The 19,267-nt window shown below is 38.7% G+C and overlaps 2 protein-coding genes across 2 annotated transcripts in view; one reads left to right on the top strand and one right to left on the bottom strand.

Moving 5' to 3' along the window:
• Positions 1-8,776, bottom strand: part of LOC135466500 (structural maintenance of chromosomes protein 3-like) — a 44,445-nt gene extending 35,669 nt beyond the window's left edge. Inside the window, exons 1-3 of the mRNA XM_064744019.1 lie at positions 8,646-8,776; positions 3,165-3,240; positions 1,845-1,883 (exon numbers count right to left, since the gene is read on the bottom strand). Coding sequence (XP_064600089.1) covers positions 1,845-1,883; positions 3,165-3,240; positions 8,646-8,660 — 130 coding nt within the window. The 5' untranslated portion in view covers positions 8,661-8,776. The remainder of the gene's footprint in view (positions 1-1,844; positions 1,884-3,164; positions 3,241-8,645) is intronic.
• Positions 8,777-15,011: 6,235 nt separating this feature from the next.
• On the top strand, positions 15,012-18,201 carry LOC135467160 (sodium-dependent glucose transporter 1C-like). The gene is made up of 3 exons (XM_064744925.1): positions 15,012-15,155; positions 15,450-15,741; positions 17,213-18,201. Exons 1-3 carry the CDS (start codon positions 15,012-15,014, stop codon positions 18,199-18,201), a joined length of 1,425 nt encoding a protein of 474 aa, XP_064600995.1.
• Positions 18,202-19,267: the final 1,066 nt, after the last annotated feature.

Here is a 19,267-nt window from a genome sequence, read left to right as displayed (position 1 = left end):
ATTATTTATTTGGTGTTTTATACAATACTCAAGAGTATTTCACTTATACTACAGCAGCCAGTATTATGGTGGGAGGAAAGCGGGCTGCTCAACCCACGACCATCTGCAGGTTTCAGATCCATTTCAAGAATGTGGGGAAACAAGAAAAAGATTTTTTAATGATTAAATTAAATGTACTAATTCAAATGAATAGCTTCATTTGCTACAAGTTCACATAGAAAATAATATCAGACTTTGAAACTAGCTATATGCCTAACATTAAGTTTTTAATGTTGCTTTATTTCTCTTACAGCACTACTTTTTCAACTCCATTCGTACCACATAACAATTCTGAATTTAGATTACTCAATGTGAAAAATCATTACACCAACAGAAACTTTTTACAATAACTCATAAGGTCAACAGGGGATAATCTTTTATTTACATTTTAACCTCTGCACAAAAATTAAGATTACCATTAAAAATACATTACACAAATTTGAAAGTTATCTAACACAGTCACAAAACACACTATTTACTATGAATTATGTTATTAGCAATATGTAATGGTGTAACATGTATTTTTCCATGAATATTTTTATAACATTATAAGCAGCCACAGACTCTGCACTACATTTACTTTACCAGTTCCAAATCAGTAGTACTTCCAAATCACTTTCGTATATTATGAAAAAAAAAACACAAAAAAAAAAACTTTTATTTTGGTCATTCAAGTTTAACTTATCTGTATTTAGATTTGAAGATAATTTTATAACAGAAACATTCAGCAAGGAAGAAACTGTTTATTTGTTGGTTGTGTCTTTGTCAGATATCACAACTATCTGACTAAGCCTACGACAAAATATTGTGGCAGATTCGATGTTTATTTTACATCGCTATTTGAATATATGCAAATTTATATGCCACATGAATGAGGAACAGTTTGCCTACAATGCGAGGTTCCGTCTGTGACTTGACAGTGTATAGAATTTGGATATGACAACTGAACTAAAAGTTGTTCGGAACTGGTAAACTACAGGTAACTGACTTCATACCAGTCAGTGCCCAGTTTTCGTTACAATTCTCGAGACAAGCCCACTTCACAGCCTTACCTCAGAGCGTTGTCTTTCTTTGAAAGCTCCACATTATTTGACAACGGAAAACTGCGTTTGCGGCCAGGAATGTTGAAAATAGTAGGTACTGCTTCCGTTTTCAACTGTCGTCGGATTTTTTTACTTTCCGTTCCACTTTGGAATCCAGCATGTAAGCTGGGTCAAAACACACAAAATGGTTGGAGCATGATTTTGAGTGCTTATTCGGCACGAAATGGTGGCACAGCATGGAGATTATCCATTTTTGTCGCAATGACAGGTCCAATGGGAAGGCATAAATACTAATTCCATCGTAATTCGGTGTGTGATTAGCACAGTTGATAGCTGCACAAAACGGCATTGCTCCACTGTGACGTCATCAAATAGGGGGACATCAAGGGCAGCTAAGCATGTAGAGAATACCAAGCTTCATGAAACTCAGCCTATCTGTCTTGAAAAAAATTGTTTTTTTACAACATCTAGCGATTTCAATACTTTAAAACACTTCGGCTCCCGGTTTCAGATACCTCTAGGATATACTGTGTCAATTTTGCAATCTACCAGGACAGTTCACCTTTAATCTGAAGTAACGCGAAAGGATTTAGATCACAAGTGTTTGAGGGAATTATTGGACATTATTTATCAATAAATAAGTTGTGATATTGATTGAAATCCTCACAGAGAATGTAGCAACTGCTACAAGGCAAGTATACATGTACATGTCATAAACAAGACACCTCTGTTAATAACCACCCAAAGATAATTCCTACTTACCATAAAAGAAATTACTCTTTCCCGATCCATTACGGCCCACTAAAAAGAAGAAAACAATTGTTTTCACGATAAGTAATTATAATAATATAAATGTTGCAATAAACCATGCTCTGGTATCACAAACAACAGAACAAGTTAGGCACAGCCCAAACAACAGAACAAGTTAGGAACAGAACAAGTTAGGCACAGCCCAAACAACAGAACAAGTTAGGCACAGCCCAAACAACAGAACAAGTTACGCACAGCACAACCAACCATACACAAGTCCTTATAATACTTAAATTACAAAGAAAGATCAACCTATACCGATGGAACTTTAAAGTGAAATCCTTCAATAAAATCAGACGAATTTCAAAAGTCACATGGACTATTGTTGTGTCTCGCACGTGGTACTTTTTAAGACGCACCTTTGACAATTACCGCAGCATTGCTCTAGCTCTTACTGGATGCTGACAATGATGCAAATGCTCAGAGTATGACTAAGTTCAGGGTTTTTGTTTAGAATTGGAGAAGAGGGCCAGAGTTCTAAAGGAGACAGCTACATTGAAAGTAATTATGTGACAATTACCACTGATTTAAATAATAAGCATATTCAAAGTAGGCGGGTACGGGGGCGTCAGTAGATAGCTGTATACAGCCTGTTACTTGCCCTTTTTGAACACCCTGTAACTTAGGCTAAAATTTATTCCTTTACCGCCATAACTTTATGTGCAAATCCCCTGTGCCCGTATAACAGAAGACAAAAATACTCAAACCCGTCCACAGTGTCGTCACTCATTTATGTTATCAGTTGTACCAGTTTCATGTCAGCCTCTGATCAATAAATTTTAAACAGCTCTATCTTCTTTTAAATCCTTTTTTATGCTTTGTGCTTCTAATACTCTATTATAATGCTTTTCAATGAAGTTTTTCATTCTTGTTGTCTGGTCTCCAGTTTTCATAAAATAATCTTACTGTCAACTTGGTAGAATAAAATTTTTGGCCATTTATTTATTTGGTGTTTTACGCCGTAATCAAGAATATTTCAGTTATATGGGACGGCAGACAGCATTCTGGTGGGAGGAAACGGGGTAGAGATGCTGGAAAACCTTCCCACGCACGGTTGGAGAGGAAGCCAACAGGAGCTGGACTTGAACTGACAACAACCGCATTGGTGAGAGGCTCCTGGGTCATTGATCCGCACTGGTATTCTAACCACCTCCACCACAGAGGCCCCCATTAACATTTTTAGTTGCAATGCATAAAGTTCTCTCTTTAAATTTAAGAATGAGAATTCTTCATCAAAATACACTGCTAAAAGGCGTTGTTGAGATATCTCACCTATGACATTATGCTTTGGGCTGAATGGTTCCACAACTGTCTGGTCCCGATAACTTCTGAAGCCTTGAATGATAACCTACAAAATACAGCAAAGATATACATGTACTTCAAGTGACAGAAAACACATGATTGTAAAACAATAATCTGCATTATTAGTGTCAATACTGTTAATATTTTGCCTTAAAGATGGCCCACAATGACTTTAATCGATTTATGAAGACAGACCTGTTGCCAGATTTGTATTCACAAAAGAAAGCGTTTCGTGCCTATTTTTGGCAGCAATACAATGTATGTTATCCAATAATCCATGAGGCAAAAAACTGATTACTCTAGCTGACTTGATTTCTGTTGCCATTTTGTAAAGGATTTTATTTAATTTGATTGGTGTTTTACTCAAGAATATTTCACTTATACAATGGCAACCTACATTATGGTGGGAGGAAATCGGGTAGGGGAAATTTTGTAAAGGAAGTATGCCACTTAGTCGACTTGGGTCGTCTAACAAAACTCAGTGCTCAAGTTTTCAGCATATTCACACCTCCAAAAATGCCCAAGATGCATACAGGTGAAAAAATACGAGTAACAAATACGCCTATAAAAATTAAGATACACATGAGTTTATAAAAGCATATTTCATGACAACAGACAGAATCCCTCGCAAGTTGTCCGGAAACATGCACTGATTATAAATGATTGGCAAGGTATGGATCGTGCACATTGTCCAGTGAAAAAATGCCGAACTTTTGAGATCTCTGAGGCGATTTTCCAAGGAATTTTGGTACCAAAAATCAGCAACAAACAATCAAAGACAAGATGGACCAAGTTAGAAAATAATGAAACAACAAGACTTGTACGGAAATCCCAGATCTATGTAAACCTTTACAAATTCATGCACAGAGCATGTTGTTATTGAACACTGTTAAATGTGATAACTTCCACACAACCCGAAACTTTTCATGTTTTTAAACTTATTTGTAAACTTTATTTTTTATAAATACGAGACTGTTTGCTTGAAATATTGCGAACTGCAACACCTACATACTGGCAATTAGAGCCCATCAACGTGTGCACAGGCACTTGACATTTTCAATGTCACTGAAGTTTGTTTTTTTTTTGGCCAAAAAAAAGTCATTTTCCCTATTTTAAATGCAGTCATAAAAAAAAATTTCTAAATTTTCTTGTATAATTTGATGAAATATTTACTCACTGGCTGTAACAGTACTTTACATATGCAAACAGAACATTAATGTTTTTTTTCCAGATATGGCCTTGAAAGGTCACCATTTTCTTACTGTAAGCGCATCCATCAGGTGCAGAAAAATGTGTCTTCATAGTTTGAAACATATTAAAATGTTTAGTAACATGTAGCACAAGTTTTACTCTACAATTTGCCCAAAGAAGAAAAAAAAAAAAGAAAAAAATTTTATTCAACATTTTATTCAGGACCCATGAAATTTACCTAGAACTCACTCAAAATGGCCACATGTGCACTCCACTGAATACTTATCGTGTCACTGATGATAGCTGTTGTAGGCACGTCAATTTTAGAAATAATGAGGATAAAAAATCATGGGGACAATGTTTCTCTGATATCCTAAGATACAAGCCAGTACTCCTCTGTTAAAATTTCAAGGAGTACTGTACTGCCATAAAAATATATTTATCTTATGCACTGTAAGGTTGCCACCTTCAATCTTAAAATCCATTTTATGGTGATTTCAAACATTACTGAAGACCCAAATCAACAGATTGTGGAACGGCAAATTTTGACTGGCCATAAAATCAATCGATCATTTTCACTGGGATTTGGGCAATACTTTTAATGACATAAAAAATGCAAAAACATAAAAGCAAAAAATGTAAAAATGACCATTTAAATTGTAAAAATTTACATGACCATTGCTTAACACTTTCAGTGAGTATTATTGCCCTAATTTCTCAACCTTTTCGCAAGTAAAAGAACAACTTTTAGTGTGATTTATACACCTTTTTAATCTGATTTTGGACACAAAACTGCATTGGTTGGATTGGACAATTTCCGAGATTCACACAAGGTATAACTTTATAAATATACACAAATTAGTTCTCTCAAAATATGTTTGAATAAACACCTTGCAAACATGTGAAAAGGTTGAAGAATTACAGTACGTATATGTGATTTTTTCTTCTTGTGATATTTCACTGCCCAGCAAAAACATGTAGGAGACTTAGATTCTGTTTTTCATGGACAAATTTAGAAAATAATCTATGGTATATCACCAAAAGTTTCACATGTGAGATTCTCTACATCTCTACATATACCCATCATCATGAATGAAATCAAAGAAACTGCCAAGACAGGCGATGTCTATTACAAACACTGTCTGAAGCATGACAGTGCTAAACAAGGAATGTACCCTTACAATGTACACTGCAGACAAACCAATCACTAGGGTTAGGTTGTGGTAGAAGTCACCTCACACTGTTATCTGGTGAACAGTTGACTGCTGAGAGCCCTCATTATGCAATGAATATGTGTACAAATGTATTTAAGCTAAAAAGAAATTTCACTGAGAAATATCAGGCACCACCTTCCCATGTCCGTGAAAATCCAATTCAGTATGTCAGTCTATACAAACATTTTGTTTCTTTACAGTTGGAACTGTCCTCCTATTGCAGAAGAGTTTCTTTTCCCACATTTTTACATCGGGAACCTCAATTAAAACACAGAAAACATACTCCACGCGAGGTTTCCGAAAACTACAACTAATTGCTTTTACCCCTTTTTGGAAGCACTGTGTGCGAGTCCCTCATATAAGTAGACAGGATTTGTCTAAGTTGTTATCACATTAGGAGTTCGCACAACAATTTTCATCTGAGGGGACTCGATTAAATATAAAGTAAATTAAGTATTCATGTTTAGGAAATATGAGCAGAAGTTGACAGTCTTTCAAATTACGCCAGAATGAACAAGAATGTTCAGCTGCAGCAGTGCAAATGCACCTGTGGAAGTGTTGCTTTGATCGCAATTTTTGACATTTCGTCTCTTCTACTGATAAGCCTAGTTGGCAAATATGGATTCGCGGTGTGCTAAATTCGGCTACAGCTTTGGGTATGGAGAGCTCTGCAGTTTAAAACGGTTATCTGACATGACACTCCACATGTGTAAGGTACTGGGTAGTTACACTTAATTTCCACCAAGTTTTCTACCAAATTCCTATTTATCACAAAATAACGATAACAAAACAATTAACCTGTTGTGAAGTGCATGCGCTAAAATTATTATCATTAAAACTGAGGAAACCATGAGCTGTAAGTCATAAAAGCATAGACTAACTGCTCAGTGAAGTGTGAGTTTACTTATTACATTCTTGAATTATCAGTATAATCCCCTGATGCTCTCCCGCGGCGCCCAGACTGTAAGAACCACGATCAACGCAATGAATCCTGGGAGACACTCTCCCAGTCCCAGGGCGAAACTTTAAGTCATTTACTGTACTACATGTATCTGAGCACTCACATTTACATGATGCACTTTGTGAATTTTTTGGATTGGTGCACCATGCTTTTGAGCGTTCCCACATAGTTTGTAAACTGGCAGAGGTTTATCAGTCAAGTCACGCATGAAAGGTTGGACACACGGAACACATACATGTAGTAATAGGTGTGAAATTTCCAAAATGGTGTTTCTTGTGGCTCGTGTGCACAGTCCCCTGGGGGTTGGGTTCAAAGTACCCCAAAATTGATGTAGTTGGTCACGTGGAAGAAATTTTTCAAAAATTACTCATCTAATGGTGCCTTGAGAGAGCATCTGAACCATGAAAGATAAAAAGAAAGCTGGAACAAAATCTGTGGAATACACCAGTAGAAATGTAGGATGTAAAATATTTTATAGGCCTACTGTACAGTGTTCAATAGCCTTTACATTCAGTGTTGTAGTTGTTTTTGAAGCTGTGTTTTCACTTTGACACTGTCTACGTTGAAGTTTGCAAAGCATTTTCTAGCAATACTTGACAACTGCTGTATGTTTTTTTCTTAACTCAAATAGGGCATGTTTCTATTGTTTGGATCCCTTTGCTACTAGAACGGAACTCAGAGTAGACTTTTGATGGTTCATTATTTCAGTTTGCTTTTGCCACTGTGAAAGATTACACCAGCGTTGAGGATAAGTCTAAACAAGCCTGCCCCGTGTCGCATAGGCTCCAAAGGTCAAACTTGTCTAGTGGTGACATTCTCCTGTGTTTACCATGAAAAATATGTAGCAAGGGCTGCAAATGGTCATTATACTGCAAGTTCTGCAGCTGTATTGAACAAAATTATCCTAATATCCAAATATCTGGTTTCAATTCTACACGGATAGTCTGCAAAGTCTCCTATGCTGAAGAATTATCGAGGGTCCAGTTTCTGAAATACATGTCCCTGTGATTTCGCGAGGAGAGACGCTAATGCAATGAGATACATTCGTATGACAGCTGATGTGTAGTCTAAGATTATCACTGTTATAAAAGAAAAAACTACAAAAGTCTGTTTTTGGCCACATTTCCAAAAATATGGTGACCCGTTAGTGCCATTCGAGATTTTTTGCATTTTCAAATGATTAACAATAATTCTACTGAAACTTATCATTAAGAACAAGGATTCTTAAGTATATGCAAAAAAAAAATCAACACACAAAAACATTTGACACAAAATTGATAAACTGAATAGCGAATAGCGAAAACTGTTCCTTCCATAGTGTAAAGGTTTTCTCCACAGTGTAAGTGTTTTCTCTGTGGTGTAAACGTTTTCTCTGTGGTGTAAATGTTTTCTCTGCAGTTAAAACACTTCCTCCGCTTGTAAACCTTACCACTGCAGTGAAAATTGTTCTCTGTGATTTCTCCACCGTTTTTCTCTGTAAAGGCAGGTGGGGAAAATTAAGCCCAATCGGCATTTCAGAGGTCTCGCAAGTTTACACAGATATCGGTGAGACAGGAGGGTTCTCCTTAAAACTAACATAGATACAAGACGTTATTTTACTGTAGTTGCTAGACTGAATACAAATCTGTCTGTCGACTTGACAGCACTGTTGCCACCTAACATAAGATCATGTCTTCTAGCAGTACCCTCACCTGTCTCGCCGATATCTTTGAACTCGCGAGACCCCTGAAACGTCGATTGGGCTTATTACGTCAAAAGGCACCCTAATCTTCACAAATCCCACTGTGTGTCCAAGGTCTGGAATAAAGCTTGAACTCGGTTGAAGCCCATGTGAAGTGTGCGAACCACAGATATAGGCCTCACATTATTCGCTGTTACTTTGCATTAAATCTGTACACTATTTTCGTTTTCAATGTGCAAATTTCATACGCGTTTAACTGACCGATTACCAGCGCCTTCTGTAAGTACTGCATTCAAGTTACAGATATACATGTATAATAAACGAACTGTTTCTAATTTTCATCCACAGAATTCACGATCAGTAGGTACACTCAACAACGCAAAGTATCACAGTTTAGGTCTTACCTGCTTAATGTACATCTTCGCCGACAAAGCACTCCCCTGTCTACCTCAGTTATTGGGAATAATATCCGAAAACATATGCCAGTTTTACATCCCTACCACTTTCCAATAACAAAAATGGCGCTAAACAATTGTGTCGCTTACACCAATACGATGCTGATGCAGATGGGACGGAATAAAATACATTCTCCTGGTACGAGTTAGCGTGTGAGGGATGACTGAATCGTGTGTAGATTTTGACAGGTCTCGTAGATAATACTTTATTTGTTAAAACTGGGTCAGCAGTTCTCTGCAGATCGACAAATTACGTTTTGCTGGGTTGTCCGAACAGAAAGGCATACTACTTACAGCGCATGCGTACCTTTCGCTTCACATCACTGCCACCAATGGATAAACTTTGGAGCATGTGAGACGCAAGTAGGCTTGTTTAGGATTAGCCTCATCACTTGTGTCCTCCCGCGAAACTATTTAATCAACATTCATCAATAAAATTGTTTTTGATGTTGATTTGAATCATGTTGCGAAGGGAATGGTATTGGTGGCAGCGAAATGTGGAGAGCGAGGTATGCACTGTAGGGAGTATGATAGTGGGATCCGTCACTGCGTATCCACGCGGGTACCGGCATCATGGGACTGCCCTACGCTGGGACTGCTTGTCACCAACATCAACCCAATCTACCCTCAAATCGTGTTTTCATAATATGGTTCATAATAATTCTCTATAAAAATATGTGCTATATCAGTTTTATTTTTGCTGTTGGTTTTTTTCCTCTGTAATAGAATAATTTCTTCCTCAAAATCCTTTCCTATGTGAAAAAAAAAACAATAAAAAACAAAAAAAACAAAAAAAAAAACTGACTGCACTGTGAACAAGAATTTTCTGCTAAATGGTTATTTTCTGAATATCCTTATGGATAGCTTGTTTTAGTGGCATTTATAAGTTGGCACGGGAGTACACTAGACAAGGCATTACTTATGGATTTACAACTTCTTGGTTTATTGTCACGACGTTTCGATGCAGATACTAGCATCGTTTTCAAGTGAATGATATAATTTTTTTAAATACTGGTTTTAGGGTCACTTTCCTGGCGGGTATCGTGGCCCATCAAATCAGTGTTTTATTTTTTTTAACACATGAATATTTTTGATAGATAATGGTAGTGCGTTGGTATACTATTTACATTTGTACATGAGTCAATTACTGGAATTAATCCTTTTTATGGTAGCATGTACATAGCTTATTGTATAGATTCAAATGCTGCCATGGTTATTTAACACAAAGGGGATGAATAGTAAGCTATTTACAGAGATTTACATTACCTTTACATTAGAAATACATAGATCTACATTACAGCATTAGTTGCCTATACAGAAATTTACACAGAGAGAAAACAACAGTAGTGCTTTTATTTATTGGTTAACAGTTTTGTTCTCTTGCTTCCTCCTCTGTGACGTGGAGTTCAGGTGCTCCCGCCACTCATACCGGACGCCGTCCAGGAAAAACCCGCGTACTGGAAACCTGTGCCAGTAACAGGTGCGATAAGTATAATTGAGGAACAAGGATGTCAGGCCTCATCCACTTAGTTGAAGCAAGAGATAGTCCTATTGTTTTGATGCCTTTCATGTTTCTGGTCTTCGTTTCCTTGATGTTAATTTTCTTTGGTCCGATGGGTCTTCTTATTGTTTTTCCTGTCTTCTTCTTTGGTTGATTTCTTTTTCTATTTCCAGTTTTTATTCGTGGCCTCCCATAGCGGCGCAGACAGCACGTTTCATAGACCGGTAGAAAAAATATATTTTTGTCATCCTGGTTATTCAATAACTGGAACGAATTTAATTTTGTAATCGTTCCGTCCAATATTTTATCGTGTCACCGTCCGCGGGTTTCTTTACCCCATTCCTCTTTCCACTGATTTTTAATTTGGGTATTGATCAATGTATATATTTTAGTTTGGCTCAAGGGGACTTCGTATATCTTCCTGATATTTCTGTAGGCTCGATTTTGCTGCCTGATCTGCAATTTCATTTCCTCGAATATTAACTTGCGCTGGAACTCATGCTAAAGTCAGTTCGGTTTTTTGTTTCTGTATTTTGTCAGTTAGCGAGATTATTTCTTGTAGGAGGTCTGGTCTGCTCTCAGATTCAGAGTTTTGGATGGAAATTAATCCGATGAAGGGGTGGCTTAGTATGGCTACTCGGTTTGGTTTGTTCTCAAGAATCAGTTGTGGTGCCATTGTAATTGCAACTAATTCACTGGTATAGACAGAGAGGTGGTTGGGTACTTCATAGTTTTTATCTATGTTTAGGTCTGGTGTTGCAAATGATGATCCAGTGTGACCCTGCACATTCTTGGATCCATCAGTATGTAATTTTAGATGACCGTTGTAGTGTTTGTGGAAGTGTTCTAAGGCTTGAACTTTGATATATACAAGGTTTTCCAGTTTTGAAATTTGGTCTTGGCGTGCAGTGTCTATTTGGGGAGTATGCAATAACCACAGGGGTTGTTGTTGATATGCGTTTTCTTGTTGCTTAAGCAAGGCAATGTGATATTTGCAAAGTAGTCTTTTGATTTCATATCCTGTTGGGGCTGAGTGTTTTTTCCAGATATTCATATTCAGAATATGGGAGGATTAGATTGTAACATGGATGTGTATTACCGTAAGCGCTTTTTTTCCTGCATATTTGAGGGTTAGTTGTTCTCATCTAAGTTGAAGGGGTTTTTCAAGTGTTTCTACTTGGAGACTGCAAGGCGAAGTGCCTTTGAAAGCTCCTGTTGCTACGTTTAAGGCAGAATATTGGATACTATCAATTCGCTGTAGCAGAGTTTTTGCACGCGGACTGATAGACTATTGCACCATGGTCTGTTTTGGAGCGAATTAGACACTGGTACATTTTTATGAGTGTGAATTTGTTGGCTTACCATTAGTGCCTGAAATGCATCTCATTAGATTGAGATCGCGTTGGCATCTGATTGTGAGATCAATATGATCTCAATAAGAGTTTAATTTTTCAGCTTCAGTGGTAAGTGTTTGTATTTTTCGTGGTCTTATATTGCAGCGCATTTACTGTTCCACCAGGGAACAGGATTTGCAGGTCTTTTATGCTAGGAGGAAATGGGGATGTGTTGGTCTGCAATCCTGAGTATATCATCAGTAAGATTTTGGTTGAATAGGTCTATATCGGAGAGGTAGTCATCATCAATTAATATATTTTGGCAATCTTTCTAGAATTCTCCCAGTTTGTTGTGTGGAATAGAAATTTGGAGTTGTTGAGATTTACATCAGATTGAGGTGACATACCAAGTTCTGTCATGATAACGAAATGGTCACTCCCGAGTGTATCTGGTATAACATTCCAGCCTGCTTTAGGTGCGAGATCAGGTGTGGTAATAGTGAGACTCTATTGCTGAAGTGTTGCCCCTACCGAAGTCTATTCTTGTTCCTTTGCCGTCGTTTAAGTAGACTGTTTTGGATATTTTCCTCATACTTCCGGGAGAGTATATGTTTATGATGTGAATTGGTTTATTGTCGTGGTATATTTGAATAGCTTGCGATTCAAGTAAGTCATTTACGTTATTCGAGCCCATATACAGGTGTACAATGTTTCCCTTGACAAGGATAAGATTTCCACCCGGTCTGTCTGGTAATCTATCACATTTGTATGCTTTATAGCCGGGGATATTTCTAAATAGTTGCCTACATTGCATGACGGAATTACAAAGTTACACGTGACAGAATTACATTTTCCATGTAATTCCGTCACAATAACATTTATACATGGGGAATTTACTTCTTGATACATGTTGAATTGAAAAGAAATCATTGAAACTTCAGAAAGTCCGTAAAAAAATAGTTTAGAAGGAAAAAAAATGTAGGTGTTTGCCTTAATTTTCAGTTTTACTTTTTGCTACAGGTTAATCGTCAAGTATGGCGAAAACAGCAGCAAAAAGGCAAAGAGAGAGGCTGGCGAGATTGAAAATGGACCCCCGGAGAATGGAGAATATAAGGAAAAGGACAGAAATAGAAAAAAGCGCGAGCCAGATCAAATGACACTGTCAGAGAAGCAGAAGTTGCGGAAGCGGGTTTGCGATGCTGTGAGAAATTACCCACTGAGACGAACGCCAACAATTTGCAATTTACCACCAGATGTCTCTGTACCAGTGAAACAGATCTTCAAGTCTGCGGCGTGTTTGGAAAAAGCGAAGAGAAAAGCCCCACCAAAAGAGCTGCACTCTTAAGGACGCTGGCGACAGAAGCTTTAGATGCGTACTTTGTACCAGCCTCAGTTCATGGCCGCAGAGTAGATGCTGATGTTCAGTAGAAAGTGATCGACTTCTATCATTTTGATTCTGTGTCGAGAGCAATGCCCGGTAAAGCTGACTACATCACTTTACGAGACGATATGGGCAACAAAACTAGTGTTCAAAAATCTCTTCTTGACGCTGGCGGCGACCTACCAGGCCTTCAAGACAGACAATCAAGAAACAGCAATTGGAAAGTCATCCTTTGTTGCCTTGCGATCGAAATGGGTGCAACTTTCCTCACAAAGGCCTCAAAATGTTTGTGGACGTCATTATCACAGTAATGTCATACTATTGCTGGAGGCGCTTCACCGAAAATTTCCTGAGGTCTTTCCTTTGTATTCCAGAGAGGAATTCTTGTCAAAATGCGCGTGCTCTCTGCAAGGCGATGCATGTATGTCTGACAACTGCGGCACTTGTTTTGACGGCAGATGGTTTAAGGTGAATTTCGCGGAAAAAGTCGAAGAGAACAGCTACGAATACTTGAAATGGTTTCAGTGGGTACAGGGGAAGGATAAATTTATCCAAAAGAAAGAGATGCGAGGAAGTGTAGGGAAAGCTCTGTCGTCACTTCAAAATCTGTTGCCACAGTTCCTGTGGCACTGCTTCATATAAACAAACCAAGCAGCAGCGTACGACATGGACAAAACAGCAGTTAAACTCCAGGACAGCTCCACGTGCTTATTGCAGATGGATTTTGCCGAGAACTTTACCTGTTTGTGGCAGGATGAAATACAGTCCGCACGTTGGCGCCAAAGACAAGGCAATGATTTACCATCGAGAGAGAATCATTGCCAGTCACCGTGGAGATCATAACAAAAATGCTGTCGCTGCTTTCACCTCGAAGCTCCAAGAAATAATCAATCCAGGGCTCCCGACAGCAAATGCTGTACGTGTCTGGACGGGTGGGCCGTCGAGTTATGTATTTGGGCTTATGCCTAGTCTACAAGACAAGTATAGTTTGACACTTACCTGCAACTTCTTCGCGACCAGCCACGGAAAGGGGTCTAATGATGCACTGGGTGGGGGGGGGGGGGGGGGTAGTGAAAAGGAGGGTGTACAGGAAAGCCATGACCCGCCAAGTAACTGTAAATAATGCCATTGTGTTTGCAGGCGCTTGCAGTGGAGCAAATATAAATGCGACTGTCCTTGTCATGAATAAGGCGGCAATTCGGCATCAAGTCGATCTCCTCGATGTTGAGTCTAGTACACTGAATGGTCTCAAAGTATTTCACACTGTGTCAAACCTGGTTCAGGGGATATCGAAACAAAATTTTACACTCTGGCTGAAGAATCCAAGGTTCGCCCTATTATCTATCTCGAATCAGTGGATGATTCCTTTGGTATCTGCAGATCCATCAGAAATGACGATCGGAGGAGAATCGCTAACAGAAGCTTCTGTTGGGGAACTACCAATGTTCACAACGCCGATATCATGACCATACCTTCAACCTCGAGCGGAAAGAAAACACGTCAATATGTCTGCTCAAAGTGCAAGTGGGGGTGTGGTGAGAAGAACGACCCAAAATGCGACAATGACTGGGTGCGATGTGCCAACTCCAGGTTGTGGTTTCACCTTACATGCGCAGAGGATGATGGAATCATTGATGATGATGATGATGTTTTTACCTGAGAGAAATTAAAAAAAAAAAACATACAAAGTAGCGCAAATCACTTAAACCGATCCGTAAGTGCAGTGGGATGAGGTCATGCATTCAAGCATGTGCATTCAAGTGTGTAGATCAGTTAAATTTTACGAAAGATTCTTCAAGCGTTTCAATGTTAGATGCATTTACAACAGCTACTTTACATTCTTAATTATGAATTTTAAGAAAGATTCTTCAAGCGTTTCAATGTTAAATGTATATCGCTGTTTAACGTATTTGCAGACCAAATGGAATTTGCTCGGGTGTGGCTTATACGTCAGATGAACTTGAGTTTCACTTAAACTACCACTTAATACCATCTGAGAATGAGATAGTTCGTTTTGGAAATCACTTTCAAAACCAGAAAATCAGACTGTTGAAAGTAAAACCACCCACAAGTCACAGAAAACTGAGGGTATTTCGGTTATGGACTCTGGAAAGGTCACCGTTCCTCAGATAACTGAAGAATCTGGCCCGGGAGGAGAGGATGAAAATGTCGAGGACACCCGAAGAGCTGCCAGGTTTAAGCTGGCGAAAACTTCAAGTTTGTTCGTCACCTGGGTTTGCATGGTACGTAAGAGAGACGTCGTAAAAATCAAATTTATTACTGTGTCGCAAGTCAGATTCCAGTTTTAAACTATTATCAGAGCTGTAAAAACACAGTTTGAGTTAAAAAAAAAACAAATGTTAGAAGTAGAAGCTGCTCACTGTTTGTGATACACATCTTATTGCTTTTGTGTGTAAGGTATAATAACATACAAGACAGCATGTTTCCTGACTATTAAATTAAGAAAAATTAGAGAAACTGGTCTGCTTTGATACGTGAAGACATTCTCTTGAAATCACAGAATATGTGTTTAACAGGGCTTGTACGGTGGAATAACAGGACCCACAGTTCCGGACCTTGGCGAACGCCTACACACAGACTATGACAGCGTTGGCTTTGCTATTGCCTTCCGAAGCATGGGAAGACTGATTGGATCACCCGCATATGGATATCTACGGGACAGATTCAGCAGTTGTGCTGACTTGCTTCTTGGAGTGGCGCTTACCGTGGTGTCTGTCTCTGTCATAACTAAACCGTGGGTAACCACCATCAGCGTTCTGGCTTCCGTGTTCTTTGTGGAAGGAGTTTTTGACGGTGGAATTAATGCAGGTAATTCAAAGGTTTGGACATTCTCACAACTGAGACAATGCACTTCATACGGATGCAAATGGCCGACATTATTCTTTATCTCTTAGCTTTACCATTTATAATGGTATAATTATATTCTCCGGGGCCTCGCTGGCTCAGTTATAGTTAAATCGTTGCATCACGACAAATATCAGGCCTTTGACCAGTAAAGTCATGAGTTCGAATCCAGCTCTTGTTACATGGGCTGCGGTTTTAAAACAGTTTGTCAGCTACCCAGTGAAGTTGTGCACCGCGTTTTTCTTCACGCATAAACCTGATCGCCGGCGTACATATGCAGGCTGCAGGAACTGGACTCCAAAAGTGCATTATTCGGACTGATCATGCAGAGTGCCCGTTGCAACATATATAATGAAAGTGACTATAATACATATTTGCGAATTAATATATTTCAAGTGAATGAAAATCAGACAGTGTTTAAACTGGTGAATTAATGTACATCGGTAGACGGAACGAACGAAATAAATCATGGTTTATCTAGCACCGTGTAATAGAAATGTAAAAAGACAAACCAGAAAGCAAGACAACAAACTCGAGGTTTATTTCGTACCGTGGCTTATAATGAGCGGCCTATAATACATGTACGTCAGATACGTCATATACATGGATATAGTCTCCGTATTATATATACGAGACAAAATAGATAGGTGGGGAAGCAATGTCCACTTCGTCAACTCAGCCCGCCTTATCGATCTCCTGCTTCAATAAAAATGAACAAAATTCAATAATTAGCTTTTCTGTTAGCAGTAAGTACATGGCACTTAACTACATTTCCCGGCTAGATCACATGTTTTATTATCTTTCGCAAGATGGTTCAGTCGGGAGTTTCTCTGGCGAGGCACAAACAACGCTCACACACATTTACCTCTCGTTTGTGACTGTTTAAGCGGAATATTATTGACAGCATTGGTAAGCTACAATGTTGCTAGACACCAAAAAGTTGGTCTTTTGAGAATTTAATAAAGCTGCCACCACGCAGTTTATAGTCATTTCTGAGAAATATATTAACAAAGAACTAATAGAAATATTTACATATTAGTTCATAAAAAGCACATTTTGTCCATCTTGCAAGCAGGCGTTGACATAATTTTTTCAACTTTGACGAGGTTTTATTTCAGGCAATCGAGTACGGTAATAAATGTATTGTGGGTGCAGTTTATGTCTCGCCAGTGGAAATTTCAGTAGGACCATGGAGGTATTCTACATAAAACATGATGTGATTCTGTAGTTAATGTCGTTATTTGTTGAAACTAATACCAGTCTAAATTCTATTTTGAGAAAATATTTTGACACAGAATAACATTCAAAAAATAATCTGTTAATAAGAACAGAAAGTTTGTGATGGTTGAATATAGTCTGATATTATATCATAATACTACAGTATTTAGACATTGCTTTATTTGAATTTTGCACAGCTCTATTTTTTCAATGCTAGTGGGAAATTCCATGTGCGTTCTCATGTGGAAGGAAAAGGCGGCGATGCCTGTACACTTGCTCCACTTTGGGTACGGACTCGGGGCCTTGGTTTCTCCGCTGATTGCTACACCATTTCTGTCCCATCGCCACGGTTTCAATCAGACTTCATCAACATACACATTCAACGAGACCTTCAGGGAAGAAGACATAATCTTCAAAGAATCTTTAATCGAAATACCCTACGCCATCGTATCTGGGTTTGTTCTCCTTATTGGAATGGCCAGTGTTGGATTTTTCCTTTACAAACCGTTCCGCAGAATGACTTCGTTGTATGGTTGCACGTCCTATTCAAATGTGCGTGAAGCTCCTTTCCTGAAAGATCACCCAAAGAGTGCTGTGTCAATTTTAGCTCTGTTTTTCCTGTTTAACATGATGACAGTGGTTATGGACAGGGCTCTGGGCTCCTTTCTATTCACTTACGCCATGGAGAGTGGCATCGGATTCAGCAAAGGTGAAGCAGCTTATCTGAATACTGGATTCTTCGCCTGTTATGCCGGTGGCCGAGCCATCATGGGATTGCTGGCACATAAGATTCCCGTCAGATACGTACTGTTCTCTGAGGTCTATCTGACGGCTGCCTGCTCAGCAATTATTACTTTCTGTGGTTACGACAAACGTCTTATACTCTGGGTATTCTCCTGTTCCCTTGCTTTCTTCTTCGGTCCCGTCTATCCCTCAGGCATGGCCTGGGTTGACCGATATGTTCCACTATATGGTGTGGTCGTTGCCATCTTTGACATAGGTAGCGGCATCGGCGCGTTTATCTCGAACTGGATGTCTGGCTATCTCATCAGCAACCTAGGACCACGTTCCTTATTGTATTTCACGTTTTCTGCTGCCGGCGTTTTGTGCTTCACCATGATCATTGCTCAGATCATTGGGAACAGTCGGGGCGACAGGCACCAAGCGATTAAAAAAGAGATAACGGTGGAATCCGAAGGAAAATAGACAATAAAAGTAGTATACATTGATTTCAAACCTTAAATTCATTATTTTTATTCACTACTTCACAGATTTGATACTCCAGAAAGAAATGAAGCTCACCCGTCTCCTAGTAAACAGCTATAATATGTGTAAATGTGATTGTTTAGTTTCAAAGGTATTTTTATGTTATTGGAAAATGGTATTTGTAAGAGTGACATAAAAGAAAATACACTATCGAAATTCTATGCGTGGATCAGTTTTCATGTATGATGAAAGGTGGACCTGACTCCTTCCCCGCCTCCCCTATCGTGGGGGGGGGGGGGGGGGTACGCGAGAATGCCAGAATTTGAACGAGTAGATAAGGATAAAAGAAAAGAAATGTTACCCTTCATCTACGAACTCATGTATGTGGGCATTCGTAGATGACAGTTTTTGCTCTCTTATCATCTCTCGTTTTTACCCAACAATTATACAATTCTGGGTGTCGCCCTACAAGTGTCAGAAAAAGAGCTTCACGCCATTTTGTGCACATCTCATTTTCTTACTTTTTACTCTTCTATTCTTAGATTTCTTGTTTATTGATTGATTTAGTGATTTTTTGCTTTCTTAATTGCTAATTTTCAGGTTTTCTTAGTTAGACGATTTCATGCCTGTTTTCGCATTTTCTTATTTTCGCATATCATCATTTTCGTCTGTTGGAGTATTCCCCTAATTCTCATTTTCTTATATTGGTAATTTCGAAAATGCTTTAATGAAAAGGAGCCTAAAAAAGAAAAAAAAACAAGACAAAAAACAAACAACAACAACAACACAAAATGGCACAAAGCACTTAACCCAGTCCGTTAAGGCAGTTGGGATGCAGTCATGCGCTTAATCATGCAGACCAGTCATGAACGCTTCTAGTTTTCAAACAGATATTTTACATTCTTAATCATGACCTTTGCGGAAAATTGTTGAGGTGTTTGAGTGTTAAAGGTATATCGTTATATAGCGTGTTTACAGAGTAAGCTGGATTTGATCTAATTTTTAACTTCCTCCGAATGTTCAGCACAGACAAACATCATACATAATTCATCACTTAAGTAAAAGT

This window comes from Liolophura sinensis, chromosome 6 (assembly GCF_032854445.1).
Source record: "Liolophura sinensis isolate JHLJ2023 chromosome 6, CUHK_Ljap_v2, whole genome shotgun sequence".
In the NCBI taxonomy this organism is placed as follows: Eukaryota; Metazoa; Mollusca; class Polyplacophora; order Chitonida; family Chitonidae; genus Liolophura; species Liolophura sinensis.
Note: the sequence above shows the minus strand (reverse complement) of the source record. Positions and strands in the feature narration are given on the sequence as shown.

Bases quoted from the DNA above. Each gene is read 5' to 3' on its own strand.
- LOC135467160 (XM_064744925.1), top strand. From the start codon at position 15,012: ATGGACTCTGGAAAGGTCACCGTTCCTCAGATAACTGAAGAATCTGGC. The intron at 15,156-15,449 runs GTACGTAAGAGA...TGTGTTTAACAG, and splicing joins TCGTCACCTGGGTTTGCATG to GGCTTGTACGGTGGAATAAC. The intron at 15,742-17,212 runs GTAATTCAAAGG...TTTCAATGCTAG, and splicing joins TGACGGTGGAATTAATGCAG to TGGGAAATTCCATGTGCGTT.